Raw genomic sequence first — 23,375 nt, 5'->3', positions numbered from 1 at the left:
GGTGTCTCTGCCCATCGGGGTCCTGAAGCATTTTTCCAAGCAATTTACAAGGATGCTGGAGAAGCAGGGGGTGCTTAAAAGCACACAGCAACCTGCCAAGAGCTCAGACCGCAGCCAAGGAGTAACCCATCGTGCAGCAAATGCATCTGCTCATCAGTAGCACAGTGGCTGAGCCTGCCACAGCAAGGCCAGACAGAGCCCTGTGCTGCTTGCTGTTCCACAGCTCCTGATGCTTTGGGTGCTGCCTCCATTCCTGGTACAGTCAGGTTTGCATCACCCTTCATCACAAGCAGCAGGACACCAAGGTGATGAGGACATGCAGAAGCAGGGATTTTATGTCCATGTCGAGTTCCTGTCTGCCTGGGAAATAACAGCCCCTCAGCTTTGGGCTGCTCAGGCTCTGGGGAGCTCCACCCAGCTCTGCCTTTTGAGATGCAAGCACCCCATAGCTTGCTGGTGGTGTCACCCCTCCAGCTGTGACCCTTGGGGAGTGCTAGGCCTGCTGGGGAGCCCAGGGGTGAGACCCCATCCCTCCAGAGAACCCTTTCCAAGAACGAGGCATCAAACAGCTTTTGGTAAAGGAGATTTTAATCTGCTCAGTGTCTAGTCCATAGTGCAAAGAGTTAAACTTAAGGCAAAGCTCTCTCTTTTTCCTTTATAAACAGGCAGCAAACAAACAGGCCCTAAACCAAACAGCTTAAGTATTACAATAGAAAAAGGGTTTAATGGGAGAAACTGCAGTCCTGGGGAGGCGGCCTTTCCTCCCTGTAATTCACATAGAAAACATTGCACCATGAGGTGGTCCCTGACCAAACACCACAGCCTGCAGCATGGCCACATTCCTGCTCCTGGGTGTCTCCACAGGCACACCTGAAGGATGACCTCTGCAATGCCTGTGAATGCAGGAATGTGGTGGGGTTGTACTCGCTGCTCTGGCAAAGGCTTGGCTACTCAACTGCAAAGCATCACTGGCTGCAGCCACAGGGGAGGTGGTTGGGGTGAGCAAACATTAACATGGGTGCTCTGTGTCTGGGGAGGCACAGGGACAAGAGGTTGAGCAACAGGGCTTGGGCAGGGAGTTTTGTATCTCTGCAAAGTGAGGTGGAAGCAGCTGACAGCCCTGGGACCAGGCCGTGCTCATACTTACTCTGGAGCCCAGGGAATGCCTCCAGACCCCATCACAGTGGGGTAAACCAGCCCCTGCAGTGCCCCCCCAGAGCAAAGCCACTCTCCAACAAGATAGCATCTTGGTGCAGCTCAGGTTTACAGCCCAGAGGTATCTCCCAGCATGGCCTGGCCTCTCTGCTGCCTGCTTTGGCTTAAATCACTAATCAAGGAGAAGAGAGAAGGAAGACCATGCCAGCCACCCTCGGGCTCTTGGCTTGCAGTGCAGGAGTCAAGGCTCTTTCCAGTCTGGCTCCAGCCAAAGTTGGCTGTGGCGCGTAGCTGACCTCAGGCAAGCTGCTGGAAAAGGAAAAGCTTTCAAGTGCAAGGCTCTCCTGCAGCCCAGTAATTGGAATGGTGCTGGTTGACCAGGCTGGGATGAGCCACCTCAGGCTTCCCAGCTGGGATTCGATGCCTTCAGGAGCCACTTCAATCAAACTAGCTACATTTTGGACAGACAAGGAAGACAGAACAGCAGTGTAACAGAGGAACCCTGCCCTCATCAGTGATACCCCATGGTCCTGCTACTGCTCCGTGCACACGAATGCAGATCCACAGAATGGATAGGCAGAACTTGTGCCTGGAGCGGGAATGTCTCAATGGGCTCCCAGGAGCTTTGGGGTGTCCCAATCTTCTCCCAGAACATTACTCCCTCTAAGCTCAGCCTGGGAGACAGCAAGCAAGCACTGGTGTGCACTACCCAGTCCCAAGAGCCTGAAGAAGATGTGTTATCTAGAGAAGATTCTCCAGCATTGGCTCAGATGTGTGCTGCCAGGGCCCTCAGGCTTCCCCAGCAGCAGCACCATCCCTGCAGAACAAGTAACTCCCTCTGGCCTCCCCACATGAGCAACCTGATTGTGTGCTTGCTAGTCTTGCATAGGTGATGCATGGAAGCAGCAGCAACACTGGGCTCTGCGGTCAATTATGGCCTGCAGGGAGCCTGCAATGGTCACAGCTCCTCCTTGTTCTGGCTAGTGGAATAGGAAGCTCAAAAACCAAAGCCACGGTGAACACCACAAACCCTGCTCTTCTCTAGCTGAAAGCCAGGCTCAGCCCCCTGGTAGTAAAGCTTAAACTTGAGTGTGCTCATTGCTCTCCTAGGGCCTTGCAAAGGGAGCACACTTCTCAGTGAGCTCCCAAACTTACATGGTGGGAGGAGGTAACAGAGACCTGAATGCAGTCTGCCAGGTAGTTTTCCTGGGCAGGCCTTGGGAAAAAATCCTCCCTTACCTTGTACCAGCTCCTCTGATGCCCAGGAGGGCACAGCATTTAAACCTGCCATCACCTTTGGCTAGAAGGAACCACAGCATCCTTCTCGCACTCTGCTTTGAATATGAGATTGCTGCAGGCTCGAGGCAACAGGCCCTGGAACAGCAGAAGTTGTCAACAAAAGAAAAGATAACTCAGCCCACTGCAGAGATCAGTTATGGCGCTTGCTAGCAAGAGCTACAGTCTAGTTACGTAGCAAACGTGGCTAGCAGACACCCCTGAAAGCCTTGTGCCCTTTCAGCACCATCCTTAGTTCTTTGTAAGCTGCTCAAGGCAGCCCTGGGAAGTTCTGCTTCCTGGCAAGACGCAGACAGGGGTGAGGTGCCCTTGACCGCCTGGCAAAGTGACCCAAGCCACCCAGCCCTTGGGCTCACAAGTACACATTAAGCGTCTGGAGGATCATCTGGCGGCACAGCGGGCAGTTGCGCTGGTAGATGGCCTGCTGCAGGAGGACTTCTGTGCACTCCTGACACAGGCACAGGTGCCTGCAGGGCAGAAGCAGGACGGTCTTAGTTTGGTCTTGACAGATGACGCATTTCTTGCGTTCCTCTTGTTCTTTCAGGAGCATCCAGGGGTCGTTATCCACAGTGCCCTCAGTATCCCTAGCCTCTGCGTTCAGCTGCTGCCTCCTCTGAGCTTTCCCCCAGGAGGTACCTGGCTCCTCCCTGTGTGGCTGCAGACGCTGTCCTGACACGCTTTGACCCAGAGCAGGACGTGCTTGTGGTACCTGCTCAGCATCCTCATCGTCCTCATGCTCTGCGGGCAGCTGGGCAACCCCTGCCAGCATCGGCCTGCCAGGAGCTGCGTATCTCAGGGCAGGCTCAGCTGCCCCTCGCTGGTTGCTTTCCCTGTTCATCATTCTTCCTCCTCGGCTCCAGTTGGTCACCTGCAGGCTCCAGTCCACCAACCTGCGCCAGGTCTGCGAGGTCATGGCCATACCCAGCGTCAGTACTGCCACCTGATAGAGACGCCATACATCCCGCTGCAGGCGGTGGTAGGAAGGCAGCGTGTTGAAGTAACCCAGCACGCAGTCCGTCAGCGTCCACAGCAGCCCTGGGTTGAAGACAAAGGTGCCGACAACAATAATGAGGACCAGCAAGCCCAGGCCGTAGATATTCACAAAGAAGGTGGTGACAAAGAGCTGGGCGATGGAAGCCAGGAGCTCGAAGGCCATTTGGCACGGTGACCACAGCAGGATGGACACGGCGATGGCACCGCTGGAGATGTGCGCAAGGAAAGCGGCCAGCAGGTCGGTGACCCTGAGGAAGGGGCTGGCGAAGGAATCCCACAGCGCCACGGCCAGGGTGAAGAGGTTCTGCGTGCCGATGAGGCACACGTTGACCAGGCTGTTGACCAGGTAAGCCAGCAGGCTGGTGCCGATGGCCAGGCCCTCGCACACCTGCCTAGCCAGGGCCTGCCCGCAGCCCAGCAGCCCGCAGAGCTCCCGGTGCAGCAGCTCCTTGCCCCGCAGCGCCAGGTGCGACAGGAGGTGCCCCAGCACCTTGAGCCCCTCCAGGACGCAGCAGCAGCCTCGCAGCGCGGCGGCCAGCCCCTGCAGGGCGCCCAGCGCCGCCCGCTCCACAGAGGCCAGCGACAGCAGCAGCCCGTCCCAGCAGGCCAGCGCACCGGACGTGGCGGCCGCGGGCAGGTTCCAGATGGCGGCGAGCAGCCAGAGCAGCGCGGACACGAGCGAGGACACCAGGAAGAAGTTGACGTCCAGCAGCAGGAGCAGCAGGTCCAGCGCCAGCCGCAGGCCGCGGAGCAGCACGAACAGCAAGTCCATGGCGGCGGGGAGCAGCCGGGAGCGGGCCCGGGGCGCGGCGTGAGGCGCCGGGAGCCCCGGCGGGGCCCGTACGGGGCCGTTAACAGCGCTCTGCTCGGGGACCCCCGGCACTGGGCGCCGCCATCTTCGCTCGCGCTGCCGCGCGGCGCCGAACCAATCGGCGGCGAGGGCAGCGCCTCTCCCCGCTGCCCATTGGTCGGTTCGGAGGACGCGAAGGGGGCGTGTCCCGAAGACCACGCCCACTGGCGCGCCTTTAAAGGGTCAGTGTCCCTCGTTTAACCGTGCGGCGCAGCTGAGCTCGGGGCAGTGCGGTCCCGCTCCCAGCGAAGGGGAGAGGGCCAGAGTAGGGGGGTCCGAGCACGCGGTGTCCGGGACACGAGTGAGCCCCCCTCACCCTGTTTCCAAGCAGCGCGGGTGGGTACCACAACCCACAGGGTGCCTGAGGCCGCACGTGTGATGAGTTTGTGACAGCCTCAGCCCTGGCACGGGGAAGGTTTTGCTCTCGCTATCGAGGTCCCAGGGGCGGGAGTGTCTGGGGCAGGGTCAGCCCGGGTCAGCGCTGCTCTCACACCACCAGGCAGTTTCCTGCAGGAGGTCTAAGAATAAACTTGTGGCCGTGACCCTGCCCAAGGTTACTGTCCTAGAGCAGCTCCTGCCCTCCCCGTCGGCTCCCGGGCAAGGCGTGGGGCTGCCAGCGCTGCGAGGGCAATGGCAAGATCTGGGAAACCCAGCTCTGGAGCCCAAGGCTTTTTAAGGAAGGGGAGAGCGAGCAGAGCGCATGACCCATGGCAAAGACATATGCAGCCCGGGGAGGCACCGGCTCTGTCCCTCCGGGGTAGCAAGGCAGGAGCCCCGAGGGAGCAGGACGCTGGGGTCCCCTTCCTGCAGCGCAGCACTCAGAGCAGGAGCCGGGGCAGGGGCACCCTGATGCTGCGCGGTGCCACCCGAGCCGGGATGGCAGCTCCGTGTCCGTCCGTCCGTCCCCTGCTGGGCTGTGTGTCCTGCCGGCTGGCTCCCCTCCAGCCCCGTCCCCTCCCTGCCTGACCCTTCCTGGTCCCCCGGCGGTGTGCGCGCCCGCGTCACCGAGCCAGGATGCTTTCGGCATTTATGGTAATGTTTGGATTTCTCAGCGCTTCACCGAAAGGGAGCAGGAAAGCGAAGAGCCGAGAGCTGGGCGCGGTTCGCTCCTTCCCTGCCGCCGACAGCGCACCTGCATCCCTGCAGGGTCCTCGCTGCGGGGCCGGGAAGATGTAGCGGCTGCAGGGTCATGGCTCCGTAGCAGGGGCTTCTCCGTCATTGCTCTGGGGAGCAGAGGGGAGCCTGTGCTTCCCGGCTGTAGGGTGTGCGGCTCCGCAGCCTCCAGACCTGTCGGAGACAGGGACAGCGCTCAGGCAGCCCGGCATTGGGCGAGGAGAGCTGCAGGGGCTGGGAGCACCCGGGCATCGGTTCAGGTTGGAACATTGGAGCAGAGTAGAGCAGGGCTCCTCGTGGAGGGACGGGGTGTGAGGTAGGGGAAACACCTTCCTGGGGCCCTGCTTTGGGGACAGAGGTCCCTGGCAGGGTGTGTGGACGAGGAGGGTCCCCCCAGCTGTCCTTGCACTTGCTGGAGGTCCAGGCATGATGCCACCAGCTCCCAGTTGTGCCAGTGGCAGCTGCCAGCAGCAGGACAGGCTTGTGAGCCCCCTCTCCTCATCAGCTCCTCAGTGCTCATATATAGACAGGGCTCTACCATAAACTGGGCTGCACTGGTGCTAAGCGAGGCCACCACAGCCCACTCTGGGGGTGAAGGAACCCAGGATGTGTTCATCCCTGCCTGCCCTGCATGTACCTTGCCTGGCTGTGCTGGCACTGAGCCCGACCACAGAGCTGCTGCTGCATCATGCCTCTGAGCTGCCTTCCCGGTGCTGAGCTCACTGCAGCCAGGCAGCTGATCCTCATTTCTGGAAAACAGAGCACCAGGAGGAAGCCAGCTATAGAGCTTTTAGCTGGAAGGACAGGGAGCAGCCCCAGGGCTGGGTGTTACAGTGCTTGAGGAGCTTTCTGGAGCCTGACATGCTTGAGGGGGGATCAGGACCCTGTGCTCTGGCGTCCAGGCTGTGTGGAGCCTGGGACCATGCTAGCAGTGCAGGGGCTGCCTTGTATCTTGGGAACAGACTGTGGGTGGCAAAGGAATGGGAAGAATGAGGCAGACAAAGGGCTGGCAACACAGCCTGCAGCCACAGAGCTGGGAGATGGTGCTGGGGACCACAGTGGCTCCCTCCAGGCCTGCCTCCATAGGGGGGATGTGCAGCTTCCCCAGGCCCAGCATCTTGCCCAGCATCTTACCCAGCCTTCCTAGGCTCTCGTTGCATGGGCTCTTCCTGCTCTGAGGCAGGAAGGGTGTTTCTGGGATGTGGGTCCTGTTGGCATCACACCAGTGCTCCCAGCATGCTCACAAATGGCCAGGCAGCTGGGACCATCGCACACCCCTGGCCATGCAGCAGCCCCAGTGCCTAGGGGAAGGCAGTCAGCATGGTCCTCCTGCCAGCATCCTTACCTCAGCTCCCTTCAAGATGCCCTTGACAAGGACTGGGCAGATGCCTTAGCAGGCGCCTGCAGCCCCATGCTCGCAGGCCAGGCTGGAACAATGGTTCATTCCGGTGCATCCGCTCCAGGGAAGTCCCCGTCCCCACTTGGGCTCAGCTCCAGGATGATGTGGCTCACTCTTCCTCTGGCCTTCACCTAGCCTTGGAGGCGCAGGTGATGGTGTCCCGCACTGCACGCATCCCTGCTGGCAGGGAATGGCAGCTGGCATCCACCCTGTGTGCCGCATGGCTGAGGCTGCCGGGGAGAGCCCATAGGAGCTGGAGGTGCCCATCTCCCGCTGTGTTCCCAGCAGCAGACACCCTCCCTGCCTTTGTTTGCCCTGCAGAGTGGTAGCACGAGGGCTGCCCGCCGTGTTTCTGGAGGGCTGTGCGGATCCCCACAGAGGGAGCTGGGATATCTCTCTCCTCCTGGAGCCCGGCCAGACAGCCCTGGGAAAAGCAAGTCCTCTTCCATGGGAAAGTCCCGCAAGGAGAAGTCCCTGCTTGGCCCGGCTGGCCACACAGCTCCCCGGGGCCCTGGTGCTCTGGCATGTCCCCAGTGCTGCGGGGCCGAGCAGAGTGCGGGGCCAGTGGCACAGGGAGGTGCCATGGGGACTGTGCCCGGCTCACTGCCTTCTCCCATCTGCCCTTGCCTCTACTCCGTGTGTCCTCGCAGCAGCAGGGAGCCTTCCCCAAAGCCCTCCAAAGGGATCCTCCACAGCCCTTGGGTATGAGAGGGGCTCCCCAAAGCTGGGGCTGCCCTCGCCACCTGCCTGGGGCTGATTTCTCATTATGCTTTATTGTAGTGACTCCTAATGAGCTGTCCTGGGGGAGTGCCAAACCTTGCAGACAAAGCCAGGATGAAGACGTCAGTGCCTGGGGGCAGCAGGGTAAGCACAGGGAATGATGCTGGTCCCCTATGCTGGCTTCTCCTCCCTTCTTTGGTAGTGGGAAGCACAACACAGTGCAATGAGCACAGGGTAGGGGTGTTCCTCCTCCATGCTGCTCCAGGGAGCTGTGGCACAAGAGCTGTGCCATTCATTAGCAGGGTGAGGAATAAGCGTGTCCAGGCCCCTGCCTGCCCAGCCATGGGGCTGCTGCACGGGTGTTGATGGCAGCTGCTCCTCCCGGGCATCCCAGTGCCGGACTCCCACCATCCGGGTGCATAATCCACCCCATTGTGCGGGTGAGTGCCCAGCCCCGGCCCATCTGGCGCCAAGACAATGGGGCCTTTTTCCGGCCAGGGTGGGGGGAGATGAACTCGGAAGTCTTCCGAAGGAAAAGGCCGGTTTATAAATAGCCATCCCTACGCTTCTAGCTTCCCCCTGCTGCCCCATCAGCCCCCAGCCCACCCAGCCCCAGCCCCAAAGCAATGCACAAGGGCTGGGAGAGGAGCCTGGGGCACTGTGTGGATGTTTGCCCGCTGTCCCAGGGCTGCACCTGCCCCAGGCCACGGGGAGCCTGTACCCCTGGGGTGTGGAGTGACCCCTGGAAGGTGCAGGGCTCCTTCCCCCTGTGCCTTGGCAGTGGCCATCACGATTCAAAGAAACCACTTCACAGGATGCACAGACCTTTATAGGCGCCAGGAGCACGTGGGGGTTCAAACCTCCATCCACGTCTCCAAAGCACAGGGAATTTCAGGGGGTTTTATACTTTACATTCTCACCTTGATATAATTTTATCTGAAGTGTCCACAGATACAATTGGGTAAGTTATAGAACTGTAGTCCTCTTATCCTCCTTCATACTTGGGTTAGGGCTACAACGACAGTCTATTGGTTACCTTTTAGCTTTCAACAGCTGATACCTGTGAGCTATGTGCTTAGTTCTTCGTTCAAATTGTTATCCTATCTTACCATGAGGGATGTCCCTGCTAGGGACGGCTAGGCCTAATGGCTTGGTCTCAGTCAACGCTCACTCCCCAGCTATCTTTGTCCATCCACCCCACACACAGCAAGGTTCAGGTCCTCAAGGCAGGGCACAAGAGGCTGCATGGCTCCACAGCCTACCCCACCATCCCTCTGATACAGCCAAGCCACATCACTTGCATGCCACGAGCCAGCCCTTGCAGCCCTGGGCTTATGGGTCTGTGCTATGACCATGGCACCATCACCAGAGGGCTGTGCTTGGGATGGCGTGGGGCCGGGTGACCCAGCTTGGCTCCTCTTTGGGGCCAGCTCTGCACAGCTGCTCTGGGAGGCTGTGCTCCTCCAGCACAGAAATCCAGATGTCACCTTCCTTCCCCGCTTCCGCTCACGTCCTTCCTTCCTCTGCCTGCCCAGCCCCTTGCCCGGCTCCTGGCCCCTCCTAAACAAAGGCCCCGTAGCCATGGTTAATAATCCCTACATAAAGGCCCTGCAGAAGAGGAAAGGAAAGAGAGGGGAGACACAAAGAAGCTGCTGGGAGCCCAGCCAAGGGGGGTGGAAGAAGGCGCTTTCCTGAGCTGTAAGACAGGGGCGTCAAACAGGGCTCCCAAAGGTGGACAGAGAGAGGGTGGAAGTGGCACATCTGACACCCAATGCTTCATGGTCTTCCAGGGAATGGGGAGCTGAATGCGGCCCTAGGGGCTGGAGTGAAGGTGCCCCAATGTAATGAGCCTCAGCACTGCCATGCCCCATCAGCAGGGCTGTTCCCGGGTGGTGTGGGAAAGCACAGCACTGGCCCGCATCCCATCCCTTCCCTAGGGAATGGGGCCCCTGTCGGCCCTGCTGGTGTTGTGTGAAGAGGTGCAGGCCTGGGCGGACTCTGCAGCTGGCTTCTGCCTGGCACGGCTGCCCTTCATCCAGCCTGGAGCAGCGCAGGGAGCCAGCGCCAGCCGACAGCTCGTGGCTCACCGGCACTGATGGGGGCTTGCTGGTGCACGGAGAGCTCTCCGGAGACACCCAGGCTGCTCTGGGCACCGTTGGCATGGTCAGCCGCTGCAGGGGCTGGGGAAGGTGTGAGGCCCCTCATCCCTACCTGATGCACGCTGAGCAGCGTGTAAGGACATGCACAAGGGGAGTGCAGCGTGCTGCCTGCCAGCACAGCCCGCACTGGGGCCAGCTCCCTTGGGCCAGCATGGGCAGGACCCAGCGGAGCCCCAGGGGTCTCGCAGGGAAGGCAAGGAAAGGCATAAGGGGCTGAGGTATGTGCCTCTCATCCCAGTGGTGTCAGGAGGGTTGGAGGAGAGTGCTGGGAGGTCTGGATACCTGTATTCCCTATGCTGCCGGAGAGCTCAGCTGGGGATGGACTCATGTGCCCTGACCTTCCCACCCCGGCTGTGTGCGTGGGACTGTGACACGGGAGCCTGATCCACACTGTTTATTTGCATAGCAGTGAATGGGAGCCGAAGCCAAATCCGTTAAGCAAGCAAATAAATCAGAAGGCATGTGGTAAGGCGACAGGGAAGGGAAGATGAAGGTGGCCAGCCTGCTGCGCTCCCCACGCAGAGACACCCTGAGCCCACTGGGTGCCACACACAGCGTGGCAACGAGGTTTCATGGCAGACGGGAGGGTGGCAGGGCCTTGCTTTCAAACCCTGCCCGTCTTCCCCAGAACCATTACTTCAGTAGGGGAAAACCAAGTTAGCTTCCAAGAGAAGCAGTCCGAAAGGCAAAAGCCCAAGCAACTGGAGGCATGGGCACTGCAGTAACAGCGGGAGGCTGTTTGAGGGTGGCACGCTTCCTGCCGCAGCAGTTGGCCAGCCTGTTTTCCCCGGAGAGGGGCATTGTCCTTTCCAAGAGCTGGGAATTTTCTGTGGAGGTTTTATTAGCAACAGTTTGCTTTATTTTTAACACAAGATAGAAGTCAGCACCAGAACAAAATGAACCAAACCAGTTCTCCCACTTGTTTGTTTGACTTGGAGGGTGCTTTCCCAAAGGAAAGTGGGACCCCTCGGGTCCTCTCTCCTTGCAGGGTGGCATTTGAGTGGTGTTTTGTACCAAATGGAACGTCCTTTTCCCTTCTCTAAGGGGAGCAAAGCCTGAGGCTCCTCTGGTGCTGCATGGAGGGAGAGGAAAGTGTGAGCACGTTGTCAGGGGGTCCCCAAGGCATCCTCTTGGGGGGTGGCTGTACCAGCCGCAGACAGGGAGCAGGGAGCATCCCAGCACTGCAGTCACGGGGCTGGAGAGCACCTCGTGAGGAGCTTGCACATGATGGCACAGCTTCCTTCCACGTGTTCCTTCCACTGCCTCCTTCCACTGGAGGAAGCGTCCCCTCTGCACTGACAGCACAAGGGCTCGGAGCCTTATCACTGCCCAGTGTTGCCATTCGAAGCAGTTAATCTCATGGGGAAAAACTTAATCATTTCCGATGAATCATCTATGTGGCTGGCACAGTGTGTGGGGCTGGCCAGGCGTGCAGAGGAGGCAGGAGGAGCCGCTGCATAGCACCGGTGGGGAGTGGGGCTGGGGGCCAGCACAGGGTTGCTGGGGCTGGAGGTATGAGAGGTGCTTGGGCATGCCTGGGAGGAATGCTGTAGGAAGCTGCAGGCTGGCCCCAGCGGGGCTCAGGGTCTGGAGCACAGATCGTGATGCAGAAAAAGCAAGTGGAGGAGAGAAGAGGATGTGCAAAGGTTCAGAAACCTTGGGGCTGAGAGCTGGAGGAGAATGCTCTTGTTGTGCTTGAGAGATGCTGGGGCAGCCCTGAGCCTGTCCTCAGGGTGTGAACACAACTTGGAGTCCTTTGTGAATGGGGAGCAAGAGTGTGGGAGGCAGAAGAAGGGTGTTGAATGACAAGAAACCCCCAGTGCTTCATCTTCCAACACAGCTCCTCTGGCTGTGATTGACCCAGGGGGAAGCTGAGGCTCAGAACCAAGCTGTGATGGGGCAGAACCCTGGACTTTGTCCTGCATGGATGGCTGCAGACAACTCGCAGCGGTACCTGGGGAGGTTTGCTGTGCTCTTGCAGGGCTGTGTTTGGGCTGGGTGATTACTCCTGGATAATAGCGGCCTTGTGCAGCGCTGATCGCCCCCGGGCTGGCCCCCGTCCAGGCGTGCTGCCCTGGCCACCGCAACCAACGGCTTCTGCACAGCCGCCCTGTTCAACAGCTGCGTGGGGCTTGTGCCATGGCTGTGTGCTCCATGGAACGGGGCCCGGGGCCCTGCTGCAGGGACAAGGGGCTTTGAACAGAGCTTCCCCATGGGGCAGGGAGGCCGAGGGGGAGCAGGGCATGGGGCACAAACCCTGCAGACCTCGGTAACCCACCTAGGATGGCCCCATCCTTGGGTCCCTGTTGCTGCTATCCTCAGGTGTCTCTTAGAGCCCAGGCAAATAAGGAAGAGTGGTTTGGTCCCCCTGGTTTTGAGGTTTGTGTTGGTTGCTGTGGCTGGGCTTTGGGGCAGGGCTGAGCAGTGGAGAGGGTCGGGACGGATTCCCCTTTCCAGCATTCATTCCCCGAGCCCCTGTGGAAAACAACCCGACCTACACCTCTGCCCCCGCCGCAGGGTCTGCAGTGATTTACACCTCCAGCGCCCTGCAGTCTGCTGCGATCAGCCTGTGCACGCCTGGACAGGCAGGACCTGGCAGACGGCGCGTCTGCAAGCAAAGCTGGAACGAGCCCCTCCAGCCGAGCTGGGAATGCCTGAAAACGGCCCCTACCGACACCAGGCAGGGGGGCATTTGTTCGGGGCTCAGAGCTAGAACCCGCCTGGGACAGCGGGGGCACCGGCCAGCACCCGAGCGATGCCTGCGGCCGAGCGGGGCCGGGGCTCCGCACCCCCCCGCCGTGCCTGGCGGTGCGGGGCTCGGTGTGCCGGCGCCCCGGCGGCTGCCGCTGGGGGGTGGTAAACGGCCGCGGGCGGTGGGCAGGCTCCGCGCCTTCCACCTCCTCCTCCTCCTCCTCCTCCTCTGCCTGACGTCAGGCCGCGGTCCCGCTCAGTCGCGGGCGGCCGGCGGTGGCGGCAGGCATGGCTGGGGGGCGACGGGCGGCAGGGCTCGCCCTGCGCTGGGGCTGCTGCCTCCTGCTCTGCTGCGGTGAGTGCCACCGGGACGGAAGGGACGGGACGGTCGGGGCCGCGGGAACGGCGGGCGCACCTGCGGGGCCGTCGGTCGGTGCAGCCGCCTGCGGGGCGCGGCTGCTTCGCTCCGTGCTGCCGCCGGCCCCGCCGCCCTGGGGGCTCCGTGCTGCAGCCGTGATGGGGTCTGCCCGCGGACAGGGGGCTGCGGGGGCCTCCCCGCAGGCAGCCAGCGGCGCTGACGCCCTTCGGAAGCAGCCTGGCTTGGGGCCAGGAATGCTAAAACTGTAGTGCCGGGAGAGCCCAGGTGGGAGCAGCTCCCTCGGGCGCACGTCCTCGCCTGCACGGCCCCGGAGCGGGTCTGGGAGCGCCCATCCCGCTCTCGGGACCCCTTTGCATTACCCCGCTAATGCTCAGCAGGCGGCTCTGCTGTCCCGGGGGGCGCTGGCCGGCGCGATGCGAGCTCCAGGGTCCGTGCTTCGTGGGGCAGAGGAAAGGACTTAAGGGGGGGACTGCCGGAGGTGCCCCCACGTGTGTACAGTAGCTTGAATTGGTCGAGTTACCAAGAAACATCCACCCCATTCCTTCTAAGGAGTTCTTCCCCGAGCTCTCTGTTTCTCTTGGCTTTTTTCACGCTTGCTTTTTTTATCCTCTTTCCAGTCCATTTTCACCCTCGGGGCGGGGGAGGAGGTTGCGTTTCCTGCCCTGCCCTGCTCCCTGCAGCATGCCCTCTCCTCCACGGGGGCCAGGGAGTGGTCCCGGTGCGCTGGCTACTCCCTGCCGCCTTCTCGCCTTGTCTCTGCCCAGCCGTGCAGCGGAGGTGGCCCCAGGCGCTGGGGAAGCTGCTCTGGCCAAGGCGTTGGCTCCGCAGAAGCCCCAAGTCAAAGCAGGCTGCTTCCACCCCCGGCCCATGCTCGCAGCCAGCGATCCCCTTCCTCACAGCACATGTGCCGAGCGAGTTTATTGGTTGGCGGCACTGGTGTGTTTGCAAGCCCAGCCACTGTTAAAAGCCTTGATGCTTCCCAGAAGCATTGAGGGGCCACAGCCAAGCCTTTCCCCTCCTGGTGGGGTGCTGCGGTTGGTTCGGGGGTGCTGATCCCTGCTGCAGGAGAGCTTGGGCTCCATCCCCAGCACTGAAAGGGCTGGGGCGGAGGCTGTGGGGCGCTTGCTGCAGGGCCTGGCTCTGCACCCCGTGAGGAGAAGAAGGGGTGCAGGTGATGCTGCTGCGTTTGAGCTGGGCCCCGTGGCTCAGGGGTCTTTGCTGCCCAGGCACAGAGGGGAGCATCGTGTGTGCCTGTGCCGGGAGCAGGCGGGATCTGGCCGCAGCTGGTTTCCCTGCGCAGGCAACAGGATCCCGCGGAAACCTCAGGCATCCCATGTGCGGCTCCAGACCCCTGCGGCGCCCCTCAAGAGTGCTCACCCCGGGGGCTCCGCGCTGGGGGCTCTGCCGTCTCCCCGCACACCTCGTTCCGCAGGAGGCTGTGCTCTCCCCACCCCCTTTCCCCGGCTCTAAAAGCAGATCTTTGTTCTTGCGGAGCCCTGGCTGCCGGCCGGCTGTCCGCCGGCCAGATGGAACGGCACCGGGGGGCTCTCCTGCCTTCCCCGCTTCCTTGCTTGCTGCAGACGGTGCTCTCCCCACCGCTGGAGCTGTGCCAGGCGCTTGAGGTGCGTTGTGAGGGATGGAGCTCAGCTCTGCCCGTGTCCCTGCACCAAAACTGAGTCTGCAGCCGCGCTGGGCACAAGCGAGGTTTGCCATGTCCTCAGAGCCAAGGTGCTCTCCCGCCTGCCCGTGCATAGAGCCAGCTGTGGGGTCTCGGGGCTGCAGTGTCCCCCAGCACTTGTGTTGCTGGGGAAGGCGAGTATCCAGCCTGCCCTGGAGGAGGTGGGGAGCAATGAGCCCTTGTTCCAGGCATGCGGGGGCTGCAGGACCGTGTCCACCTCCTCAAGGGCAGCGGGTGGCTGGGAGGGCTGTGTGCCTCATGCCAGCCCTGGATGCCACTCATTCCCCAGTTCTGAGCTCATGTTTCGGCTGCCTGGGCGAGGGCTCTCATGCCGAGCAGGTCAGTGGGGCTGGACACCAGCTCTCCCTCTCCCAGGGGCCGGTCCTGCCCTGGGCCCATGCAGGAGGTCTATAAGGATGCTGGGGGGCACAAAGCCTGGCTGCAGCTCAGAAGTGTGAGGGCACAGAGGTGCAGCAGGCAGCCAAGTAATGGCCGTAGAGGTGCAGGTGCTTCCAGCACAAAGTTATCTTTTCCTATGCATGCTTGGTGTAGCTTCCTGGCCCCACTGCGCGCCTGTCTCTGGGGTTTTCACCTGTTTTTCTAGCACCTCCTTTCCTGTTCAGTGCTTTGCTTCTCCCTCTGTGCTTAGCGCCAGCGGGATGGGTAAGGGATAAAAGCTGCCTGTTGGGATGTCCTGAGGTGCCTAATCCTGCGAGCCGGGGCCTTTGGTGTGGCAGAAGGGCTCCTGGCTGCGCATTGGCATCGTGCCACTGCATACCCTGTCCAGACAAAGAGCGTTTTGTGAGCACGGCATCGCCCTTTGAAGTCCCCTCGCTTGCAGGGCTCAGTGGCTGTCACCGAGCGGCACTATCAAGGGAGCTGTTGACACAGCTGCCTTCTTTCAGTACCCTTGTCCCAGGTTCCCATACCTGGGCTGGGCTGTGGGTGCTGAGCCAGCTGGCCCTGTGTGCTGGGGCAGAGACCCTCTGCAGGGCTGTGTGCCAGCCAGGGGCGTGCGGAGCCCCCTTGTCCTGGCTCCCGCAGTGCCAATGGCAACTCCCATCCTTGTGACGCAGCCCCCAGCCCCTTGGGAAGCTGTCCTGGATCAATAGCCATTACCTTCCCTGCTGCTCTGGAGTGTGGCCAGCAGCTCCATTACTGGTGTGGGCAAGCAGGGAATGCATGGTGCAGGGATGGGCAGGCTCTGCTCCGATCTCTGATGCCACCCCTGCGCTATGGGTGGGCAGGGAGCAGAGAAGCAACTAGAGGCTCACCTTGGATGTGTCCCAAGGGACCCAGGGAGTCCTGTTTGTGCCATGGCCATGGTGGCTGAGGGCATGGAGGGGGAAAGGGAGCCGCAGGCTTGGAACACCCCTACTGAGTGCTGCCCTGCCTCGTGCACACAGAAGGCACCGTGGCAGCAGGAGTGATGCCGTGCTCTTGGCTGGCACTTGGGACGTGGTGCTTAGGGAGCAAAGGATGCAGCTCTGCCCCATGCCGTTTGTGGGATGGAGGTGGGGATGGGCTCAGACACGAGGGATTCCCTGGGCTTCCCACTCCTGATGGACCTTGTCCCATAGCTGCAGCCAGCGGCCTGGAGGTCTCCATGCCGGCAGTGGTTGAAGTGGAGGCCGGGGGCACGGCCAGGATCGAGTGCAGCTTCTACACCCCTGAGAATGGTTCCTCCACCTCTATCAGCTGGTTCTATGTGAGTGTGGCCTGGGAGAGGAGCAGTGGGCTGGGGCCGCAGCAAGCCCGGGGTTCCCATCAGCACAGCCTTGGGCCCTCACCTTGCAGATGGACCGCAACAGCCGGGTGAGGCTGTGCCGCATCGCGGGCAGCGAGCTCCTGGAGGAGAACGTGGACTACAAGGGGCGGCTGTCCCTGGGGGAGGACCAAGCCCTGTCCATCAGCAGGGTGACGGTGCAAGATGCCAGGACCTTCGTGTGCCAGGTCGGGGAAGGCAGCCACATCCTGGGCGAGAACCAGACCAGGCTTCATGTGTACAGTGAGTGATGGGGCAGGAGGGCAGCATGGCCGTGCTGGTGGGGGACCCCGTTCTGTGCATTCCAACACGTGTGGGGTGGGTTCTCTTTGCAGAGGTTCCTGAGGCCCCTGAGATCGTGGCCAGCTCAGGAGGTGCCTCTGTGCAGAGCAGTGAAATCCCAGAGGTGAGGGGATGCCCCATATGGGGAAGGGGGAGGCTCCAAGCTATGCCGAGCTCCCTGCTCCCCTATCCCCATGGGGGCACCCCATGTGCTCAGGGATCTCTGTGCCTGCAGATTGCCCGCTGTGTGAGCAGGAACAGCTTCCCACCCCCCAATATTACATGGCACAAGAATGGGGAGCAGCTGCAGCCGGAGGAGAACAGTGAGTTGGATGAGGATGGGGATGATGCCCGCCTGCCTGGGAGAGGGGCTGGGGCGCTATCCAGGCTGTGGCCATCCAAAGGAGCCTTGTGCTCCCAAGGGAGCCCTCCTCTCTCCCATGCCCTGGGTCTTTTCCCATGGGCTGTGAGCAGCGCCTGTGTCCCCCGTAGCGGTGAAGATGCAGTCGACGCTGACACGCGAGTCGAGCGGGCTGTACACGGTGAGCAGCACCCTCTTTGCCCACGTCACCCGCGAGGACCGGCACTCCCTGTACCACTGCTCCGTGCACTACCGGCTGCGGGGCCAGCGGCGCACGGCTGAGTCGCGGCGAGTCAACATCACCGTGTTCTGTGAGTCGGGGGCTGCGGCCGTGGGCACTGTGGGGCAGGGATGGATGCACAGCGAGCGTTCCCGCTCCCTCCTCCCGCAGACCCCGCAGAGCACGTGAAGCTGCAGGTCCTGCCGTCCTCGGCGTTGGTGAAGGAAGGGGATGATGTGAAGCTGGTCTGCGAGGCAGATGGGAACCCGGCGCCTGTCTTCAGTTTCTTTAAGAGAGGGGTAAGGCCAGAGGGGACCTGGGCACCTCCTCGTGTTCTGGCTCCTTGTCCCCTTCCAGAGGGCCCTGGGGAGCAGGATGCAGTGGCTGGGGTGGGGGATGCTTGTGTGGGGCTAAGGGCTCTGCTTGCTTCCCGCTGCCTGCAGATGGATGACGTCTGGCACGACCTGTCATCGCTGACAGACACCAGCAGTGGGGTGCTGAATCTGCATGATGTGAATAAGAACAGCAGTGGCCTCTACAGATGCCAGACCCTGGACTTGGATGATATGAGACAGCTGGAGAAGGACGTGGAGCTCGTTGTGAACTGTAAGGCAGGGGAACGGGACCCTGTGGACCTCCTGCTGGGTGTCTCATCCCTCCAGCTCACCCTGCCCTGGTCTCCATCCCTCTCCTAGACATTGAAGGGGTCCGTGTGAAGATGGAGCCATCCTCGCCTGTTCGGGAAGGGGATAGCGTGAGGCTGAGCTGCAACGCCCACAGCCCTTTGTCCCTGGACTACCAGTGGAGGGATGAGAAGGTGAGCAGGTGTTCAGGTGCTGTTACCAAGCTTGGGCTTGGCAAGCCGGGGCTATACAGAGCCAGAAGCAGGAGGGTGCAGTGCTTGGGGCTCAGCATTGGGGGACATCCCTTCCCAACAGGACAGGAAGGTCGCGGAAGGGAACCAGCTCTTCCTGAGAAACCTCACCTTCGAAACCTCCAGGAACTTCAGCTGCAAGGTGATGGCACCGAGCGTGCCGGGGCTGGAGCAGAGCAAGCGGGTGGCTGTGGCTGTTGAGGGTAAGACCCAGTGCGTGTGCAGGCCTGTCAGTGCCAGAGGGAGCCTGTCCTGCCCAGCATCAACCCCATTCCCCCCATGGCCTCCCCACAGGGAAGCCGCGGATTGTGTCCATCAGCTCCCCGCTGTACGTGCGGCAGAACGACGTGGTGAACCTGACGTGCAAGGCCATTGCTTTCCCCAAGCCCTCTGTCCGCTGGAGCGTCAATGGCACGGTGAGAGCTGCCTCAAACCCTGGTCTCGGAGGGGCTGCGCATTGCTCCGGGCACTGAATCCTTTGCTGTTCCCCCCGTGCGCAGACTCATGAGCACGTGGAAGACCAGCACATCACCAGCAACCTGACAGTGCGTGTGAGCCACGACCTGCTGCGGGCAGGAGCCATGTGCAGGGTGTCCAATGCGCTGGGTGTCAGCGAGGAGCACATCCAGCTGCTGGGTGAGTGCTGGGCACTGCTCTCTAAGGGAACCCAACGCAGGATTAGTGCTTTCCACACAGGCACCGTGTGTGCTCTGCGGCCGTGGTGTGGCTGAGCTTTGTCTCTTTCCCTTTCTGCTCTACCAGTGGAGTCCATCAGAAAAGGTCAGTCCCTGGACTGCGCTGGGTGCATGTGTCCCTCAGCCCAGCATCAATGGGGGTCATGCTCGCCTCTGGCTGCTGGCTCCTGCACTGCATCTCTCGCTGCTCCTCTCTTCCCTGCCAAGCTGAGAGGGAAGCAGGGGCTCTGTCTCCATCCGTTCCTGCAGCGGTGTGGAAGCTGCCTGCTTGTCCTCAGCTTGTAGCCCAGTGAGGCCATCAAGTGCTGCTTCCTGCAGCACAGGCCTGCTGGAAGCAAAGGGATGGCCTGATGGCCTGCAGGAAGGCCTGTGCCATTATCCCATGGCATGGCAGCCCAGAGTGGAATGCAAAGTGTATTTATACAGAAACTGCCCTATCTGTGTATAAATACAGAATATATGGATGAAATAGAATGGACAAGAAATACAAACCCTGCACTTTTGTACTGACATCTGCATCCTGCAGGGATCTGGAGAAGCACCAGGAACCAGGCTCTCCATGATGTTTTCTTAAGGGCACGCGTTCTCTCCTTGCCCTCATGGGAGTGCAGCAATGCAGAAGGTGGAGAGCTTCGGGGTGGGTCAGGCATTAACTTCTTCCTCTCGCCTTGTCTTTAGATCAAAAGGTACCAGAGAGCAAAGGGGTGATCATTGTGGCCATCATCGTCTGCATCCTCGTGGTGGCTGTGCTGGGGTCTGTCATCTACTTCCTGCACAAGAAAGGCAAGATCCCATGTGGCCGTGCTGGGAAACAGGACATGTAAGCATTGCTGCCTGCCCAACCAGGGAGCCCTTGGGGACAGAGGTGCTTGCCATCACTCATGCTTCCCATCTCATTGCACCGGCTGCTCCCTGCCCAGCGCAGAGAGGGGCAATAGTGCAGCCTCGGAGGGCACTGTGCTGGGGTCTCGGCAGCGCTTCCAGCTTCCCACAGCCTGGGGACTGCACTGCTTGCCCCGTCCTTGCAGGGAGGCGATGAGGAGGAGAGCAGAGGGGTAGAGCAGCCAGGGGAGAGGGGATGGGCAGCCCAAAGCTTCCTGTGAGCCAGAGCCTCATTCACCCCGGCCCCGCTCCAGAGCATCCCCTGAGATAGAGCCGAGCACAAGCGGCCACGTTGCCCTCTTTGGTATCGCGATCCTGTCTCAGCTGTCACCTCCCTCCCCTAGCACAAGGCCAGAGGCACGTAAAGACAAGATTGTAGTAGAAGTTAAGTCAGATAAAGTGTCCGAAGAGGCGGGGCTCCTGCAGGGCGCCAACGGCGAGAAGAGATCTGCCGCTGACCAGGTAGGACAGAGCATCATCGTGTGCTGCACCCAGGGCCAGGGCTGGGCACAGAGCTGAGGAGTGTACGGGGAGGGCATCGAGGTTGCGCTTCCCTCCTCTCCGCAAGCTCCTCCCCACCCTGCATGGGCCTCCATCATCATCCGCGCTCAGAGGGGCTGTGGGAGGGAGGGGAGGTGATAACGGCATGGGTTCCTGCTCTGAGGATGTGGCACCAGCGCTTCCCTGCGCACGTGCAGCTCTGCTCCGTGCCAGCCCCTGGCACCTCCTGCTTGGCTCCGTCTCCTTCTGTGCTCCCTGGAGCAGGAGCCGGGCTCCCTAAGGAGCTCTGGGAGGAGGAACTGCTTAAACACCTCTGGCCAAGAGTCAGAGGCTGCAGGAATGGGCTGTGCTCTGGCATCTTTAAGCCACAGCTCTCAGTGCAGGATGGGATGAGTCTCCTGGGCTCAACCCCATCACGTTGCTGTCTGTCACACAGACACCTGCAGTAGAGGATTACCCCTAATTGCCTTTCCCCCTCCCTTTCTTTCTCTTTTGGTGGACTGAAGAGCGAGAAATACATCGATCTGAGAAACTAGAGAGGGCTTGAAGCTACCAAGTGCTTTCTTCCTTCAAACCTTTCCTGCTCTTGGATTGCCATGTCCCACCCCTGCTCCAGTACCTGGGGAGCACGGCCAGAGACAATGACTGCGTCGCGGTGCTGAGCTCAGGACCCCTCCCTGACTCACCTCTGTTACCTCAACCGTGGGCTTGCAGGTTGTTGGCTTAGCAGCAGCAAAGCTGGACTTGCTTACTACTGCAGGGAAGCCAACAGCGCTATTAGACAGAAATACCCCATTTAAGCTGCCTGATGGCAGGATTGGAGGCGTTTGCAGGAAATCTCTCCTGTACATATGTTGGGAAGGTTTTGATGTGTTTTACCCCAGACTTGCTTAGCAAAGCGGGTGGAATTGTGCTTTTGGGATGTCCCAGGCACCTTAGGTGTAGCGGTGTGCAGGTTAGACAAGGTGAGGAATGGAAGTGGAGGGTTAGAGCAGTGTTTGTGAGAGCGGGGAGGTGTTGGTGCTTTGCTTTCCCATTGACCTGTTCTTGGTTTAGCCCGGCGTGTCCTGGTGGTGCTGCACAGCTCCACGATGGGCAGCTGCGATCCTATGGGGAGGGCGAGGATGCAGTGGAGCAAGGACAGGGATGCCCATCTCTCAGGCACATGCCAGACTAAAGGCTTAGGGTCTCTGGTTTGCAGTGTGGCCTCGCTGACAGAAGCGGGAGGGCTTCCCTCTCCCCATTCCCCAGGAATTGGATTACTTTTAGAGGGGCTGGCAACAGCAGGTCCCAGACCCCCCCAGATGTAAAGCTTAAGGAATATTAGGCCAGAGCCAGTTGGCCATGTCTCAGGGTTTATGTTTTTCATGCTGAACAGTGACCAGCCCCAGGTTAAACTGGTTTGTTTCTGTGCTTCGGTGGCACCAGGCAGCTTGAATGGTGGGGAGGGGAGATGGATGGGCAAGCAGCTTGCCTTCAGTTTTTGCTGCCCTGGCCCTTCCCAGCCCTCTGCCTGCAACATGGCTCTCTCCTGCCTTCCTCTAGAGAGATCAGCGCCCTGCAGCCCCTTTCTTCTAAGCAGTGTACTCAGTGCTATGCTGTCCACAAGCCCCAGCCCTTGGGGTAGCTCTCTGCAGGTGATGGGGAGCCACAGCCAGCACCCTACCAAAGCAGCGAGCTATACCCATGAGCTACAAGTGTTGTCAAAGCCGGAGCTTTGGTTTATATATATTTTTGTTGGGTTGTGTGTACATTTCCAGAAGTTTTGTCTGATACTTGCGAGGTTTTTTTTATATATGTGAAAATAAAAGTACCAAGTTCCAAGCCGGGGTCTGAGTGTGTGTTCCTGCTGATGCCAGCTCCACTGGAGTGCTAAGGACTGCCTATCATCTGCCCTGTCCCTCCTCCGTTGCAGGGCTCTTCAACCCTACCAAGGGTGGTGGCACCATGCACATGGGTGACAGAACACTGTGGGCTCAACCTGCCTTTGTACCGGGGCTGGGGCAGGAAAATGGGTTGTGTTCACTGGCCATAGGTGAATGCTATTTACAGGTGTAAGTCTGATACCGAACGGGCAGATGAGGTACAGAGGGCAGATAATGTGTATATATCCCTTGTACCTGGTAACAGAGAAGTCTATAGATTCTAATAGGTAATTGCATTGACATCTGATACAGACACAATTACCAATACTAATACTTCTATAGATATTCTAATAGGTAATCTAGGTATTCTAATAGATAACTCTAGTACTAGATTGTAATACTTACTTTTACTGCTAGCGATGGTAGATAATGAAAGAATGCTGCCAATAGAATTTAATAGATCTCAATGGTAGAATCTATTAGGTGCATTCATAGCTAATACATATACTGCTAACTACTCATAGTTAAGTCTAGCACTAGATTCTAATGACTAACATTATAGTAGATAGTTGTTTTGATAGCTACTATAGACACTAACTGGTAGTAATGCCTTTTTTCTGTTAAGGAACACCAATAAAGTGTAGCTTATTCATGCTCTAGCTACTCTAGATCCTAATCGATCATTCTTATTGATATATTCTAATACATTTTAATTTGTATTAATAGTAACTCCAGATAATATACACAACTAGGGGATTTATTAAATGGTTATTTAGTAATTATGTGTAATTATTTATTATTTATTTATTATTATTTATCAATTATTACCATTATTAAAATATTGCAAATGAACAGTTGCAATGATATTAATACAGGTAAGAATAGATAATTCTGTTAAAAGAGTCTCCTAGTTTATGAGGCAAAATTGTATGGCTAGCTGTTAAGCATAAGAAATTCAGGAATTCTAGCAATAGTGATAGGTAATTGCATTAATAACTACTATAGTTAATTGGATAAGTAGATTCTGCTATCGATTCGACTGCTTCTAGCTATTAGAGATGCTAATATCTCCAATATGAATAACAGTGTTATTAGGTACTGGTAGGTCATACAAGCAAATCTTATCACCAGCTATTGTAGGCACTAATAAAGCCACAAGTCTACAAGTCTATTCTGATCCATTAGGATTATGATTCTGATCAATCAACTGCTGGATTATGGACTTTGTTAATCAATTTGATTGGATTAACTCTATCAATAGTATCAACTTGGTATAAATCACTTTGCCCTCTGTTAGTATGCATGACATGAATGTGAATTTAACAGATAACTGTTAGAATATAGGGTTAATGTATAAAATAGGTACAAAAGTCAAGGTAATTACTGTTTAGGACCATCTACTCTTCATAGAAAACTTGTTAGGTTCTAGTAGCTACTGTATAGGTTGAAGTAGTTACCATCTGTGTTACTCCCTACTGGAGGTACTAATACATTGTT

General features: G+C 58.9%; 2 protein-coding genes across 2 annotated transcripts; one reads left to right on the top strand and one right to left on the bottom strand.

Moving 5' to 3' along the window:
* Positions 1-670: 670 nt before the first annotated feature.
* RNF26 (ring finger protein 26) lies at positions 671-4,332 on the bottom strand. The gene has a single exon (XM_080631657.1). The coding sequence runs from the start codon at positions 4,214-4,216 to the stop codon at positions 2,804-2,806; it is 1,413 nt and encodes a 470-aa protein (XP_080487783.1). The 5' UTR covers positions 4,217-4,332; the 3' UTR covers positions 671-2,803.
* Positions 4,333-12,664: 8,332 nt separating this feature from the next.
* MCAM (melanoma cell adhesion molecule) lies at positions 12,665-20,549 on the top strand (the record flags this gene model as incomplete). The annotated part of the gene is made up of 15 exons (XM_080631614.1): positions 12,665-12,731; positions 16,014-16,141; positions 16,231-16,441; positions 16,534-16,604; positions 16,716-16,803; positions 16,973-17,152; positions 17,233-17,360; positions 17,505-17,667; positions 17,757-17,878; positions 18,000-18,138; positions 18,230-18,351; positions 18,436-18,571; positions 19,309-19,450; positions 19,857-19,974; positions 20,520-20,549. The coding sequence occupies 15 exons, from the start codon at positions 12,665-12,667 to the stop codon at positions 20,547-20,549; spliced, it is 1,845 nt and encodes a 614-aa protein (XP_080487740.1).
* Between the last annotated feature and the right edge of the window lie 2,826 nt (positions 20,550-23,375).

The sequence above is a fragment of the Psittacula echo genome (genome assembly GCF_963264785.1).
Source record: "Psittacula echo genome assembly, chromosome: 18".
NCBI lineage: Eukaryota > Metazoa > Chordata > Aves > Psittaciformes > Psittacidae > Psittacula > Psittacula echo.
This window is presented reverse-complemented; position numbering and strand designations above follow the sequence as displayed.